Source organism: Orycteropus afer, unplaced genomic scaffold, assembly GCF_000298275.1.
Source record: "Orycteropus afer afer isolate SDZICR_OR568_19922 unplaced genomic scaffold, OryAfe1.0 scaffold00248, whole genome shotgun sequence".
Lineage (NCBI taxonomy): Eukaryota > Metazoa > Chordata > Mammalia > Tubulidentata > Orycteropodidae > Orycteropus > Orycteropus afer.
This window is the reverse complement of record NW_006921835.1, coordinates 4947119-4961545: the sequence shown is the minus strand read 5'-3', so window position 1 is coordinate 4961545 and position 14427 is coordinate 4947119. Positions and strand designations below refer to the sequence as shown.

Here is a 14427-nt window from a genome sequence, read left to right as displayed (position 1 = left end):
CCCTGGAGAGAACAATCATGGGAGAAGGAAGGGCTGCTTATGCACAGGGAGACAGATCAGGGTGCAGAAGTGTATGGAGGGATGGACACTGGGAAGAGGTAGCTATGGGAAGGAAGTGGGAAGGGAGCTGTTGTATTGTAAATTTTGGTCAATGACATGCGACAAAGTTTATGTGAACTGCTGTATGAAAAGTGAATTTGCTCTGTGAATCTTCACCCAAATCAAAATAATAATAATAAAAAAAGCTATGGTCTACTATGCCCATAATGAAAAATTGAAGAGGAATAGTACCACATTCATCATCCAAAAGAACATTTCAGGATCTATCCTGAGGTACAATGCTGTCAGTAATAGGTTAATAACCACATGCCTACAAGGAGTACCAGTTGACACTATTATTCAAATTTTTGCAACAACCACTAAAGCCAAAGATGATGAAATTGAAGATTTTTACCAGTTTCTGAAGTCTGAGGTTGACCAAAACATGCAATCAAGACGTATACATAATTACTGGTTATTGAAATGCAAAAGTTGGGAACCAAAAAAGAAGAACCAATAGTTGGAAAATAAGACCTTGGTGATAGATTTGATGCCAGAGACCACATAATAGAATTTTGTAAGAGCAATGACTTATTCAAAGCAAATATCTTTTTCAACAACATAAACTGTGACTATACACATAGAACCCACCAGATGGAATACACAGGAATCAAATAAATTACATCTGTGGAAAGAGATGATGGAGAAACTCAATATCATCAGCCAAAACAATACCAGGTGCTCCCTGTGGAACAGATCATCAAATGCTCATATGCTAGTTCAGATTAAGCTGAAGAAAATTAAAACAAGTCAATGAGAGCCAAAATACAACCTTGATATATATCCAACCTGAATTTAGAGAACATCTGAAGAATACATTTGGCACTCTGAACACCAGTGACCAAAGACCAGATGAGTTGTGGGATGACATCAAGAACATCATACAAGAAGAAAGCAAAAAGTCATTTAAAAGGTGGGAAAGGAAAAGACCAAAATGGTTATCACAAGAGACTGTGAAACTTGCTCTTAAACAGAGAGTAGCTAAAACAAATGGAAGAAATGATCAAGAACCAATGGTATGAAGGAAGAAGTCAATGCTGCACTGAAGAAATTGGCAAAAAAACAAGGCTCCAGGAATTGACGAAATACCCACTGAGATGTTTAAACAAATGAATACTGCAGTGGAGGCACTTACTTGTCTATGCCAAGAAATTTGGAAGAGAGCTACCTGGAAATTGACTGAAAGAGATCCATATTCGTATGCATTCCAAAGAAAGGTGATCCAACAGAATGTGGAAATTATTGAACAAATCATTAATATCACATAAAAGTAAAATCTTACTGAAGATAATTCAAAAACATTTGCAGTAGTCTGTTGATAGGGAACTTCTAGAAATGCAAGCTGGATTCAGAAGAAGATATGGAATGGGGGATATCTATCATTGCTGATGTCAGATGGATTTTGGCTGAAAACAAAGAATACTAGAAAGATGTTTACTTGTGTTTTATTGATTATGCAAAAGCATCCAACTCTATGGATCATAACAAATTATGGATAACATTGAGAAGGATGGGAATTCCAGAACACTTCATTGTGCTCAAGAGGAACCTGTGCATAGACCAGGAGGTTACTGTTTGAACAGAGTAAGGGGATACTGCATGATTTAAAATCAGGAAGGAAGCATGTTAGGGTTGTATCCTTTCACCATACTTATTCAATCTGTATGCTGAGCAAATAATCTGAGAAGCTGGACTATGTGAAAAGAACATGGCATCAGGATTGGAGGAAGACTCATTAACAACCTGCAATATGCAGATGACACAACTTTACTTGCTGAAAGTGAAGTTGACTTAAAGCACTTACTGATGAAGATTAAAAACTACAGTGTGCAGTATGGATTACATCTCAACATAAAGAAAATGAAAATCCTCACAACTGGACAAATAATCAGCATCACAATAAATGGAGAAAAGATAGAAGTTGTCAAAGATTTCATATTACTTGGTTCCACAATCAACACCAATGGAAGCAGCAGTCAAGAAATTAGACATTATTGCACTGGGCATAGATGCTACAAAAGACCTCTATAAAGTGTTGAAGAGCAAAGATATCTCTTTCAATCATTTCATATGCATGTGAAAGTTGGATAGTGAATAAGGAAGACAGAAGATGAGTGGATACTTTTTAGTTGTGGTGCTGGCAAAGAACACTGAAAGTACCAAGGACTGCCAGAAGAATGAACAAATCTGCCCTGGAAAAAGTGCAGCCAGAGTGCTTCTTGGAAGCGAGAATGGCCAGACTTCGTCTCACCTACTTTGGTCATGTTGTCTGAAGGGACCATTTCTGGAGAACTATATCATGCTTGGTAAAGTGGAGGGTCAGTGAGAAAGGGGAAGGCCCTCAATGAGATGTATTGACACAGTGGCTCCAACAACAGACTCGGGTATAGCAAGGATTTTGAGGCTAACACAGGATCAGGCAATGTTTTGCTCTGTTGTATATAAGGTCTCTATGAGTCAGGACGGAGCTCTGGTAGCATAGTGGCTAAGGCACTTGACTGCTAACCAGAAGGCTGGTGGTTCAAACCCACCAGCCATTCCTTGGAAGGAAGGTTGGGCAATCCTACTTCCATAGTGATACTGCCTCGGAAACCCAAGGAGGGGTCGCTATGAGTCGGGTCCAACTCGACGGCACATAACAACAACAACAACATGAGTCAGAACTGACTCGATGACACCTAACAACAGCAACAGCAGACAATTTGAAGATGATTGTACTTTTTTTAAAAATTGAGAATTTACTAAGATTTGTTCACCTTTTAGAAAAATCATGTCCCTCAGAATACTACCACTTGTAGTATTTTAGTCTCTTACACAATACATCTGTATCCTTCTGCAACTGTAGCTGTCACATTCCCAGTGATTCTGCCTGTAGATGCAAGCATCTGACTCTTCACTGTGTTTTCTAGTCAGACTTGAGCATTTACTTATTGATCTACATACTATTTAATATATATTACTTTCTTCTATCTTTCATTTATATTATAATTTGTTAGTTGTTGTTGTTGTTATTTGCCATCAAGTCGGCCCCGACTCATAGTGATCCCTCCTTGGGTTTCTGAGGCAGTATCACTACGGAAGTAGGATTGCCCAACCTTCCTTCTGAGGAGTGGCTGGTGGGTTTGAACCGCCAGCCTTCTGGTTAGCAGTCAAGTGCCTTAGGCACTATGCTACCAGAGCTCCTGTATTATAATTAGGACTTTTTATTGATTTTTTTTAAAAAAAGAAATTATGTGTGTGGGTGAGTTATGTTATTTATGGGTTGGATTTCAGGATAGTAAAAAGGATATAACAAAATATTTGTTATGCATGTTTTGTGTGATTTGTAACATATATCTGTCCATGATATTATAATACTGCTAATCACCTTATGTAAGAAGCCCTTGACATTTGTAGGACAATGTTCTAAAACAGATCTGTCCAGGAGAAATATAATGTGTTACATGTGTAATGTTAAATTTTCTAGTAGCCACATTTAAAGCCTTTAAAAGAAATAGCTGAAATTAATTTAATAATATATTTTATTTAACTCATATAGCTAATATTATCATTCCAACCTGTAATAAATATTAAAACTACTAATGAATTGCTTTTCATTCCTGTTTTTTTCTTTATGCAGTCTTCAAAACCTGATGTGGGCTTGCACTAACAGCAAATCTTAATTTAGACAAGCCAACTTTAAGTACTTTATTAATAGCTAGTGTGGCTAGTGGCTACTGTACTTAAAGACATAGCTCCAGAAGCTCCATGAATAGAGAAATTACAAAAAAAGGAATAAAATTTGAGCACTTAATTAATATTGCAAATGACTGCTGCTACACATTTCCCTTATCTCCTTTTTTATTTTTTTCCCCTGCCATATTACACCACTGGAAATATGGAGAGATATAGACTTGTTGGAGAAGATAAAAGAAACTAGATTAGCCTGTACCGAGGTGACTTGGTTGAATAGGCCCTTGCAGCTTTCCAGAGATTGGATGTTCCAGCTCAAACACAGACCATCTGCAGCACAACTTCCATGCCAGAGCTGCATGGAGAGGGGTAGCTGCAGCTCAGTAACACAGCCACCTGTCACAGTTAAAAACTAGAAACTCAAAGAAGGAGAATTCTTCCCTTGCCACTTCCATCTTTTTCCTCCTTTCCTTTTTCCCCAGGCTCTCAGTTCCCTCACACCCAGAAACTCTCCTTCTCCCCAAAAGCTCTTCTGCCGTGATGCCGTAGGCTCTAAAATTACCTATCTCATCACTATTCCTACCTTATATATGCCACATATTGCTGATCCTCACTTAGCTGATGCCTTTGTTGTTTCCCACTGTTAACAAGATCATTCCTAATTGTTCCTTAGCAGGTGGCATTATAACCACTATAGTCTACTGGTAAAAGCCTGGAACTTAGAAACACAGCTAAATTCAAACCCTGTTTATACTATATAAAAGCAATGTGAAAATGAGAAGTAAATTAAACTCTAAGCTGTAGTTATCTATAAATGTAATGAAAATAATGCCTACCTCATAGGGTTATTGTAAGACTCAAGTGAGGCGATGAATGTAACACACTTAGCATAGAACCTGACACATGGTAGTTGTTGTCATGTGCCATTGAGTCGGACCTGACTCCTTGGTTTTCTGAGGCAGTATCACCATGGAAGTAGATTGCCCCCATCTTCCTTCCGAGGAGTGGCTGGTGGGTTTGACCACCAGTCTTCTGGTTAGCAGTCAAGTGCCTTAGGCACTAGGCTACCAGAGCTACTTGACATATGGTAAGCAGTAAATAAATGGAAGCTATTATCATTATACTGTTTATTCAATTTGTAATTCCTTCTCTACTCCTAGCCACTTGTCCAAATCTTCAACATTTTTCAAAGTATTTCTCAGGCCCCACTTCTTGAAGTCTTCTACAAAATTTATTTTCTCCTTTTTATGCCATTCTTGAGAACTCTGATGTAAACTTATACTAAGATCAGTAAATATGACTATTATTCAAATTTATGCATCAGCCACTAAAGCCAAAAATTAAGAAATTAAACATTTTTACCAACTTCTTCAGTCTGAAATTAATCAAACATACACTCAAGATTCATTGATAATCACTGGCATTTGGAATATAGAAGTTGGAAACTAAGAAGGATTGGTGGTTGGAAAATATAGTCTTCATGATGGAAATGAGGCTGGAAATCACATGATAGAATTTTGCAAGACCAATAGCTTATTCATCTAAATAACTTTTTCAACAGCATAAACAATGACTATTTGTGGACCTTACCAGATGGAATACACAGTTATCAAATGGAATACATCTCTGAAGAGAGAAGTGATGGAGAAGCTTAGTATCATCAGTCAAAACAAGGCCAGCAGCTGAGTGTAAAACAGACCATGAATTGCTCCTATGTCAGTTCAAGATGAAGTTGAAGAAAATTAAAACAAGTCCATGAGAGCCAAAATATGATCTTGATTATATGCTACCTGAATTCAGAGACCATGAACACCCATGACAGAAGACCAGACGAGTTGGGGGATGACATCAAAGACATCATACATGAAGAAAATAGAAGGTCCTTAAAAACACAAGGAAGAAAGAAAAGACAAAAATGAATGTCAGGAGAGACTCTAGGACTTTCTCTTGAATTGAGAGTAGCTAAATGAATAGAAGAAATAATGAAGTATAAGAACTGAATAGATTTCAAAGCTCAAGAAGACAACGTAAAGTATTATAATGAAATGTGCAAAGACCTGGAGTTAGAAAACCAAAAGGGAAGAACACACTCAGCATTTCTCAAGGTTAAAGAACTGAAGAAAAAATTCAAACCTCAAATTTGAGTGTTGAAGGATTTTATAGGCAAAATATTGAATGATGCAGGATACATCAAAGGAATATTGTGTACCATAAACGAAAATCCCCTCTACCAAAAAGCATCAGTCAATGTCCAACCATTTAAGGAGGTAGCATATGATCAAGAACTGATGGTATTGAAGGAAGAAGTCCAAGCTTCACTGAAGGGGTAGACAAAAAGCAAGGCTCCAGGAATGGACAGAATACTCATTGAGATGCTTCAACAAACAGATGCAACACTAGAAGCATTCACTTATCTATGCAAAGAAATTTGGAAGAAAGCTACCTGGCCAACTGACTGGAAAAGATTCATATTTGTGCCCATTCCGAAGAAAAGTAATGCAACAGAATGTTGAAATCATCAAGCAATATCGTTAATATCATAGGCAAGTAAAATGTTGCTGAAAATATTTCAAAACAGCTGCAGCAGTACATAGACAGGATATTGCCAGAAATTCAAGCCAGATTCAGAAGAGGACATGGAATGAGTGATATCTTTGCTGATGTCAGACAACTCTTAACTGAAAGCGGAGAACACCAGAAAGATGTTAGCTTATGTTTATTGACCATGCAAAGGCATTTGACTGTGTGAATCATAACAAATTCTGGATAACATTGTTAAGAATGGAACTTCCAGAATACTTAATCACGCTCATGAGGAACCTGTACTTAGACCTAGAGGCAGTCATTTGAATAGAAATGGGGATACTGCATGGTTTAAAATCAGGAAATCTGTGTCTCAGGCTTGTATCCTTTCACCGTACTTTTCAATCTGTATGCTGAGCAAATAATCTGAGAAGCTGGACTATATGAAGAAGAACACAGCATCTAGATTGGAGGAAAACTCATTATTAACATTTTAATATGCAGATGACACAACCTTGCTTGCTTAAAGTAAAGATTACTTGAAGCACTTATTGATGAAGATCAAAAACTATAGCCTGGAGAATGGATTACACCTTAACATGAATTGAAATCCTCATAACAGAACCAACAAGCAATATTATGATAAATAGAGAGAAAAGACGGAAGTTTACAAATATTTCATTTTACTTGGATCCACAATCACTACCCATGGAAGCAGCAGTCAAGAAATCAAGCGATGTATTGCATTGGGCAAATGAGTTGCAAAAGATCAATTTAAAGTGTTAAAGAGCAAATATGCCACTTTGAAAACTAAAGTGCAGCTGACCCAAGCCATGGTATTTTCAATCACCCCATATGCGAGTGAAAGCTGAACAATGATTGAGGAAGACAAAAGAAGAACTGATGCATTTGAATTATGGTGTTGGTCAAGAATTTTGGATGTACCATGGACTGCCAGAGGAACAAACACATCTGTCTTGGATGAAATACAGTCAGAATGTTCTTTAGAAGCGAAGATGGTGAGGCTTTGCTTTTTGTACTCTAGTCAGGTTATCAGGAAGGACCAGTTCCTGGAGAAGGATATTTTGTGAAAGATCAGTGAAAAAGAGGAAGACCCTTAAGGAGATGGATTGACACAGTGGCTACAGCAATGGCCTCAAGCATAGCAATGATTGTGATGATGGCACAAAACAGAGCAGTGTTTCATTCTATTGTACATAAGTTTGCTATGAGTCAGAACCAACTCAGTGCCACCTAACACCAACTAAATATTGACTTATAGTACAGAGCCCATAGCAGTCATTTAATAAATTACATATTTGATAAAGAAAAATGGAAAAAGCACTATAGTAGATGCTACTAATGCTCTACCCTAGTTCCCCTTGACCCATGTTCTTTGAAGCTATGGTGCACAGTTTCACCATGCCCACTGACAGGCAAGTTCTACATAGTTAATTGGAAGATCACATCAGGATGGAACCCAGCTACCTGCCACAATAACCCACTCATTAATGCACCTGTCTTGTCTCACTTGTCTTACTACCTCACTTACCTACTTTCCCTGTCTCACTTCCCTTACTCCATCACTTACCTTTCCTGGGATCATTGCTCAAAGAACTGCCTGCATCAAAGTCCTGTTTCACTGTTTGCTTTGGGAAAAACAAAATAAGACAAAAACGAACTTTACTGAGTCCATATTGTATACTGGGAGCTCTGGTAGCATAGTGCCTAAGACACTTACCGGCTAACCAGATGGCTGGCGGTTCAAACCCACGAGCCACTCCTCGGAAGGAAGGTTGGGCAATCCTACTTCCGTAGTGATACTGCCTCGGAAACCCAAGGAGGGGTCGCTATGGGTCGGGGCCGACTCGACGGCACATAACAACAACAACAACAACAACAATATTGTATACTAAGCAACACATTAGGCACTACTTCTATTATCTTCTTTCATGTTTTGGTTCTCAAGGAGAACATTAAGCTTGGTATTATACATATTTTCTAGTAACATTAGAAAACCATGATGCAAAACAGTTAAGTTATTTGTTCGGGGTCATAGATATATTAAGTGACAAGCCTAGCAATCTAAATCCACCCTTAGGTTCTCATTTATGTTAATACTCATATGAAAAAAAAGAATAAAACATAGTGGGATAAAGTTAAAATAAACATATTACAGAAAATAGAATCAAGTTAAATTAGATCTTTTTCTTAAATGTGACAAACTAAGATACAGAAAAAGCATAATAAAACAGTGTCTGGAGACATTGTACATTGAACACTTAGATGTCATTTAAATGCCTTATTTATAGTCCTTTTTATTCTAATGTGCTCTGGTTGCACAGTGGTTAAAGTATGCAGCTGCTAACCTAAAGGTTGGTGATTCAAACCCACCAACCACTCCATGGGAAAAAGATGAAGGAGTCTGCTTCCTTAAAGTTTTACAGCCTTGGAAAACTGTTATGGTTACTTAGTGCCACTCTGACAGGAATATATCACAAATGGGATGGCTTAAACAAACAGGAGTTTATTCTTACTATTTGGAGGCTTTAAATCCAAGTTCAAAGTGCCAGACTCTAGGGGCTGGGTGAAAACCCCTCAACCTTGGAGTCCAGCTCTGCCTCCTGCTCCTGGACCACTGGAGGTAGAGGCATTTCTTCACTCAGACAGCCGCTGGCTGCTGAGGCTGAGAAGCCCCAAGGTTGACAAGGAAAAAGGTACAGTCCCAATGTTACCAAACCACACAGCAGGCCATTAACTTAAGTCCATTGTAAGTCCCAAGGTCAGTAGAGCCTAGCAGGCTGCTGAGCAATGACATGGCTACATGCAAGGTCCAAGCGTGCCATAGGCTAGAGACCATTCCCAAGGCTTTTCCTTATGTACAGGAAGCAGACCACATCCCAAAGGCAGCTACTCAGCTGCTTGTGGTAGATCCCACCATAGAGTTGATTGGCAGTCTCATCATGGGGAATAACTACCACCAGCTGCCCAGCCACTCAACCAGGCCCAGCCAAGTTGACACACAATATAACCACCACAAAACCCTATGGGGCAGCTATAAGGGTGCTTTTAGTCAAAATCTACTCAGTGACAGTGGGTTTGAGTTTTGGTTCTTTATTCTGGGAAAATAAAGATGGGAGGATATGGCAGCAGAGAGATGCCCAAATAATCAGATTTCATAAGAAGGTATTAGAAGATGAAACTGATTTGACCTCTATGATATTAGAAAAAGAATTAGACAAAGGAGACTTTTCTGAGTACCTAGAAACTAAAAGGAAAGGCTTGGTTGGATTGATTTGAAAAAAAAAGTGAGAAAATTCTTTTCCATATTACAGTTCTCATTCAGCATTGATTTTTGTTTAATCTTTCCAAGTCACACAGACAATGTACATAAGGATGATTAAATTATAATATGATTTGTCAAGTCCAATAAATGTGGGTAAGAAGATAGCTGGACAAACATTGAAGGAAGCAAGGACAAAGAAATATGTTTTCAAATGCAGAACCAAGCATTAGATGACTAATGTAGCTCCTAGATTTTTAGAAACTGTGTTAATCGAATTAGAGAAGTTAGAAAAATTCTGCTAGAATTAGGAAATAATACTCAGTTTAGGTTATGCTTGTTACTTAGCTTTTCTGTGGTCCTATTATTCTAGCTGTCAAATAAAGTTTATAATTTTTGAAAAATAAGGGTCATAATTTGTATAATATAGAGCCCAGCATTTTCACAGAAAACAGAATTGAGTACTCAATTTTCATGAAGTTTGAGAACACTTGATGTTCATAGTAAACTTGGAAATTATCAGACAAAATGTGAGGTAAATCTTCATTGTGTATAGCCTCTGCAGTTGCTAATGTTTGCCTTTATACAGTCACATTAAATTATCATTCATTCTTTTAAAATTTTTAATGTTTTTCACTTATGTATAACCAAAAAACATTACATCATAATATTTACTGTAAATTTATAAGCTCTGCTATGAACTCATTTAGTTTCAAGCCATGGAAAAAGTGACTTCTAGCCAGCCAAGCTGTTGTCATATGCCCTCTAATTCACATTTTAATAAATGTCATTTTCTAAGTGCATTACCTCATGTTTTGGCTACACTCCAGATGAATTTTGAGAGAATAAGAGAAATGTACTTTCTGACTGACTCACCCATATTTTATTTTACTTTCATTAAGAAATTACTCTTTGAAGAAAATCAATAATCTTTTGTGATTGAGGGGAGAGGTTAGCGAATTGCAAGTGGTGCATTCTAATATCTCAAATCAGACTGCTTTTAGCCAGCTGTTGCTGATAGCATTTTTGTCCTTTCTTGTTCCTGCAGCTTGGGTACATGGCGACCCCAGAAGAGTGGCCTATCCTACAGACAGCCAGGGGCACTTTTGTGGCCAGAAGGGCACCCCCAATGAGTGAGTATGGCCACCTTTGCTTTGTTTGATTTTACTGTCTGAGTTGGAACCTAGAAATCACTTTTACATTAATTCTACTAGACTTATTCAGAAGACTGAAATTCATAAATGAGAATTTCCCTTCCCCTCTTCCTAGAGACAGCTTATAAGTAGTTAGGAAGTTTCATACTATATGACTTACGGTATTATGTTGTCATTGTTATGCAGCATTTTATTAGAATGAATGAAGACTGAGTTGAATAAAAACATAATTATAATGGATGGATTGGACCAGTAATTTTAAATTTAAAATATGGATCAGTAGGCATATTTTTAAATGCATTATGAAATGGGCTATTTGAAGGCTGTCTTCTGAGTAGCTGCTAAAAAAAACTAGACCTCATGGTGAGTGGAATTATTTTTGCTGCTGTGCCTACTGATAAATCATTCCATCTTTCAAAGCAAGGGCACCACCCACATGTCATCAGTGTATGTTAGGCTTTACAAGGCAAGTTGGCTGCTGTGGACAATGCCACAAGTAGCTGAAACAAATAAAGAATTGTCCATCAAATTCCTTTCTAATGTTAACCATCATATCTATTTCTATTTCTGCAAGTAAGTTTTCTATTTCTTTATCTTAAAAAAAAAATGAATCTCACATTTTTTTAGAAAACATTCCTTCCTTTCTCACTGGTGCATTTCTTTTCTGTTGGTCCTTACTACTGTTATTAAATCTCCTGGTTCTTCCTAACCAATTCAGTTTCTATAAAAACTAGTCTTGGATGGGCAATAAAACAAAGCAACAACAATCTCCTCCTTCCCAAAAAGCAACAGCAAAAACCATGATTCAGAACATTTCAGTTATGGTCCTTTTGCTGCCTGCAACAGTGGAGCTTGTTATCCCAAGAGTTATGTAGATTTAAAAAATAGATTCAGGAAGAGGTTAGCATAGTTCATGGAGTTAAGCTACTAGAGAAACTCAGGGTTAACCAGAAATTTTGGGGAGAAAGTCCCTAGTCATGGTAACTTGCATTTATAAAGATTAAGTTGACTCCTATAAAAGGTCTGCAATGCATGTTAGAGAGCACTGGTCCACATTCTGATCTCGGCTGGGAATGTCTTATTCTAACCTCAGTAACTCAGAAAATCCTAAACATTGCCAAAATGTTTACACTATGAAGGACAAAGAAAGCACCAGGAGGTTAAAAAAAAAAAAAAAAAGCATAAAACTACAAAACTCTAGTTCTTTAAATCAGGCCATTTTTAAAAGGACTTCCATAATAAAAGTTTCTCTGACTTAAGTCAATGATCCACTTATTTCAACATGATACCAAAATTTCAGTACACAAAGATCATTAAACAATAATAATACACATGCATGTGCATTAAAGTATTAGCATTCTAATATATTAGAAACTATAAAGATATCCAACAATGTGTGAATGATAAATAAATTATGGTCCATTCACTTAATGAAATATGGGGGAGCCATTAAAGATTATGCTTATATTTTCAATAGTCAATTGTTTATTTTCCTTTACAGTTTTTAAATTTTGTATCATAATTAGAATTGCCTTCCCTGTTCTAAAAAGTATAACAATATTTGTCTACATTTCCTGTTCTTTTGGTTTTTCTTTTTTGTGTTAAATTTCTAATTCTTAGAATTTGCTTTTATGTGTGGAGTAAACTAGGAATCAAACTTTATTTTTCTCTAATTGTAGATCCCATTGTTCTAGAACAGTTGTTTAAATAATACAACTTTTTCTCCCTTTGATTTTGGATATACGACATCTATAATTGTCAAATAATAAATTTATTTATTAGTTTCTGAACTTTCATTCTGTTCCATCTTTTACTAATCTTTCCATTGTTTTAATTCTTATAATTACCAAAACAAAGCGTAACTCACAGCCATTGAGTGGATTCCAATTCGTAGTGACCCTATTGGACAGAGTAGAACTGCCCCCATGGTGATACTGCCTCGGAAACCCAAGGAGGGGTCGCTATGAGTCGGGCCGACTCGAGGGCAAACAACAACAACAACAACAGGGTTTCCAAGGCTGTAAATCTTTACAGAGGCAGAATGCCTCTTCTTTTTCCCATAGAGCAGCTTATGGGTTCAAACTGCCAACTTTTAGTTAACAGTCCAATGCTTTAATCACTGTACCACCAGAACTCCTGTCTTACAATCAATGAATATTTAATTTTAAAAATTAACAATAATTTTTTAAATGTAAGTTTTTTAATAACAAATTAAAATATTTCTGAAAAAATCAAATTTTAATCAATATTTAAAATTGTTATTAATGTGAGTTTATTTAAAATGTATTTATGAAAATATTAGAAGAAATATATCAAAATAGTAATAATGTTAAAACAATGTGGAACTATCATAGAGCAGGAAAAAGAAAATCTTTTTATAAGTACAAATTTTAAATATGATAAAGATGGAATTTCAAGTCAACAGAAAGATGTATTATTAAATAATTATATAGTATTAACTAGAATGCTATTAATAAAAATAAATAAAAATTGGATATATTTATATCCTCACTTGCACCAAAATGAATTCTGAAATATTGAAAATGTTAAACTAATAGAAGAAAACATAAGAATATATTTTTAGAGTTATAGGGTAATTCTAAGAAGATTTTTCTAAATATGCCACAAATGCCAGTAAACATTCTGAAGGATTTTTCCACACAAATAATCCCACTAAAACCCACAGTCTTAGTTGGGTTCTCTAGGGGAACAAAACCAATGAGCCATATATAAAAATATAGAGAAAGATTTACTTCAAGGGAAACTCCCTTTATATTCTGGAGGTAGATCACATCCCTATGGGAAGTCTCCTTTCAGCTTATTGGTTGATCACATTCTGGAAAGTAATTGCATTACATTACACTATGTTACCTTACATTAAAAAGAGCAAGCAGTCCAGTGTCTGGCTAAAGACACTGGGAAAAACCACTGAGAATTACGGCCAGCCAAGTTGACACATGACATTAACCATCACACATACCATAAAGAAAATTAAAAGATAAGTGGCAATTCAGGAAAAAAATTTTTCAACATATATATCTGACAAAGGTGCAATACCTTTATTATATGAAGTGCTCTTGAAAAATCAAAATGAAAAGTATGACCATCTAGTAGAAAAGTGGATGAAAGTCATGAACAGGAGATAATATACTGGCCAGTAAAAATAGAAAATGCTGTTCAACCACAGAGTTAAAAAAAATGCAAAATTAACAGATAATGTTTTGTCTATTAGCTTGCCAGATAGATTTAAAATATTACAATTTCTAATGCTGGCTAGAGTGAGGAAAAATAAATGCCTTATTCTCTACTGGTGGTAGTGTAGTATGGTAATATTTATCAAAATTTAACTTTTATATTCTCTTTGATTCAGCAATTTTCTTCCTAGAAATTTATCTGATAGAAATTTGCATAAAGTTTGTAAGTGGTATACATTTAACTTGACTGCTAACCAGAAGGCTGGTAGTTCAAACCCACCAGCTGCTCCTCGGAAGGCAGATGGGGCAATCTACTTCTAGTGATAGTGCCTCAGAAACCGAAGGAAGGGTCACTATGAGTCGGGTCTGACTTGACAGCACATAACAACAACACAGTAGAATTGAAAGAATCTAAATATCAGTAGGGAATTGACTAAATGAATTATAGAACTGCTACATAGTAACCTACTATGCAATCATTAAAAATTATTATAGAGAGCTA

At 36.3% G+C, this 14427-nt stretch overlaps 1 protein-coding gene across 1 annotated transcript in view; it reads left to right on the top strand.

Moving 5' to 3' along the window:
- SLC44A5 (solute carrier family 44 member 5) overlaps nucleotides 1–14427 on the top strand; it is a 150091-nt gene that overhangs the window by 43014 nt on the left and 92650 nt on the right. Inside the window, exon 3 of the mRNA XM_007949632.1 lies at nucleotides 10626–10710. Coding sequence (XP_007947823.1) covers nucleotides 10626–10710 — 85 coding nt within the window. The remainder of the gene's footprint in view (nucleotides 1–10625; nucleotides 10711–14427) is intronic.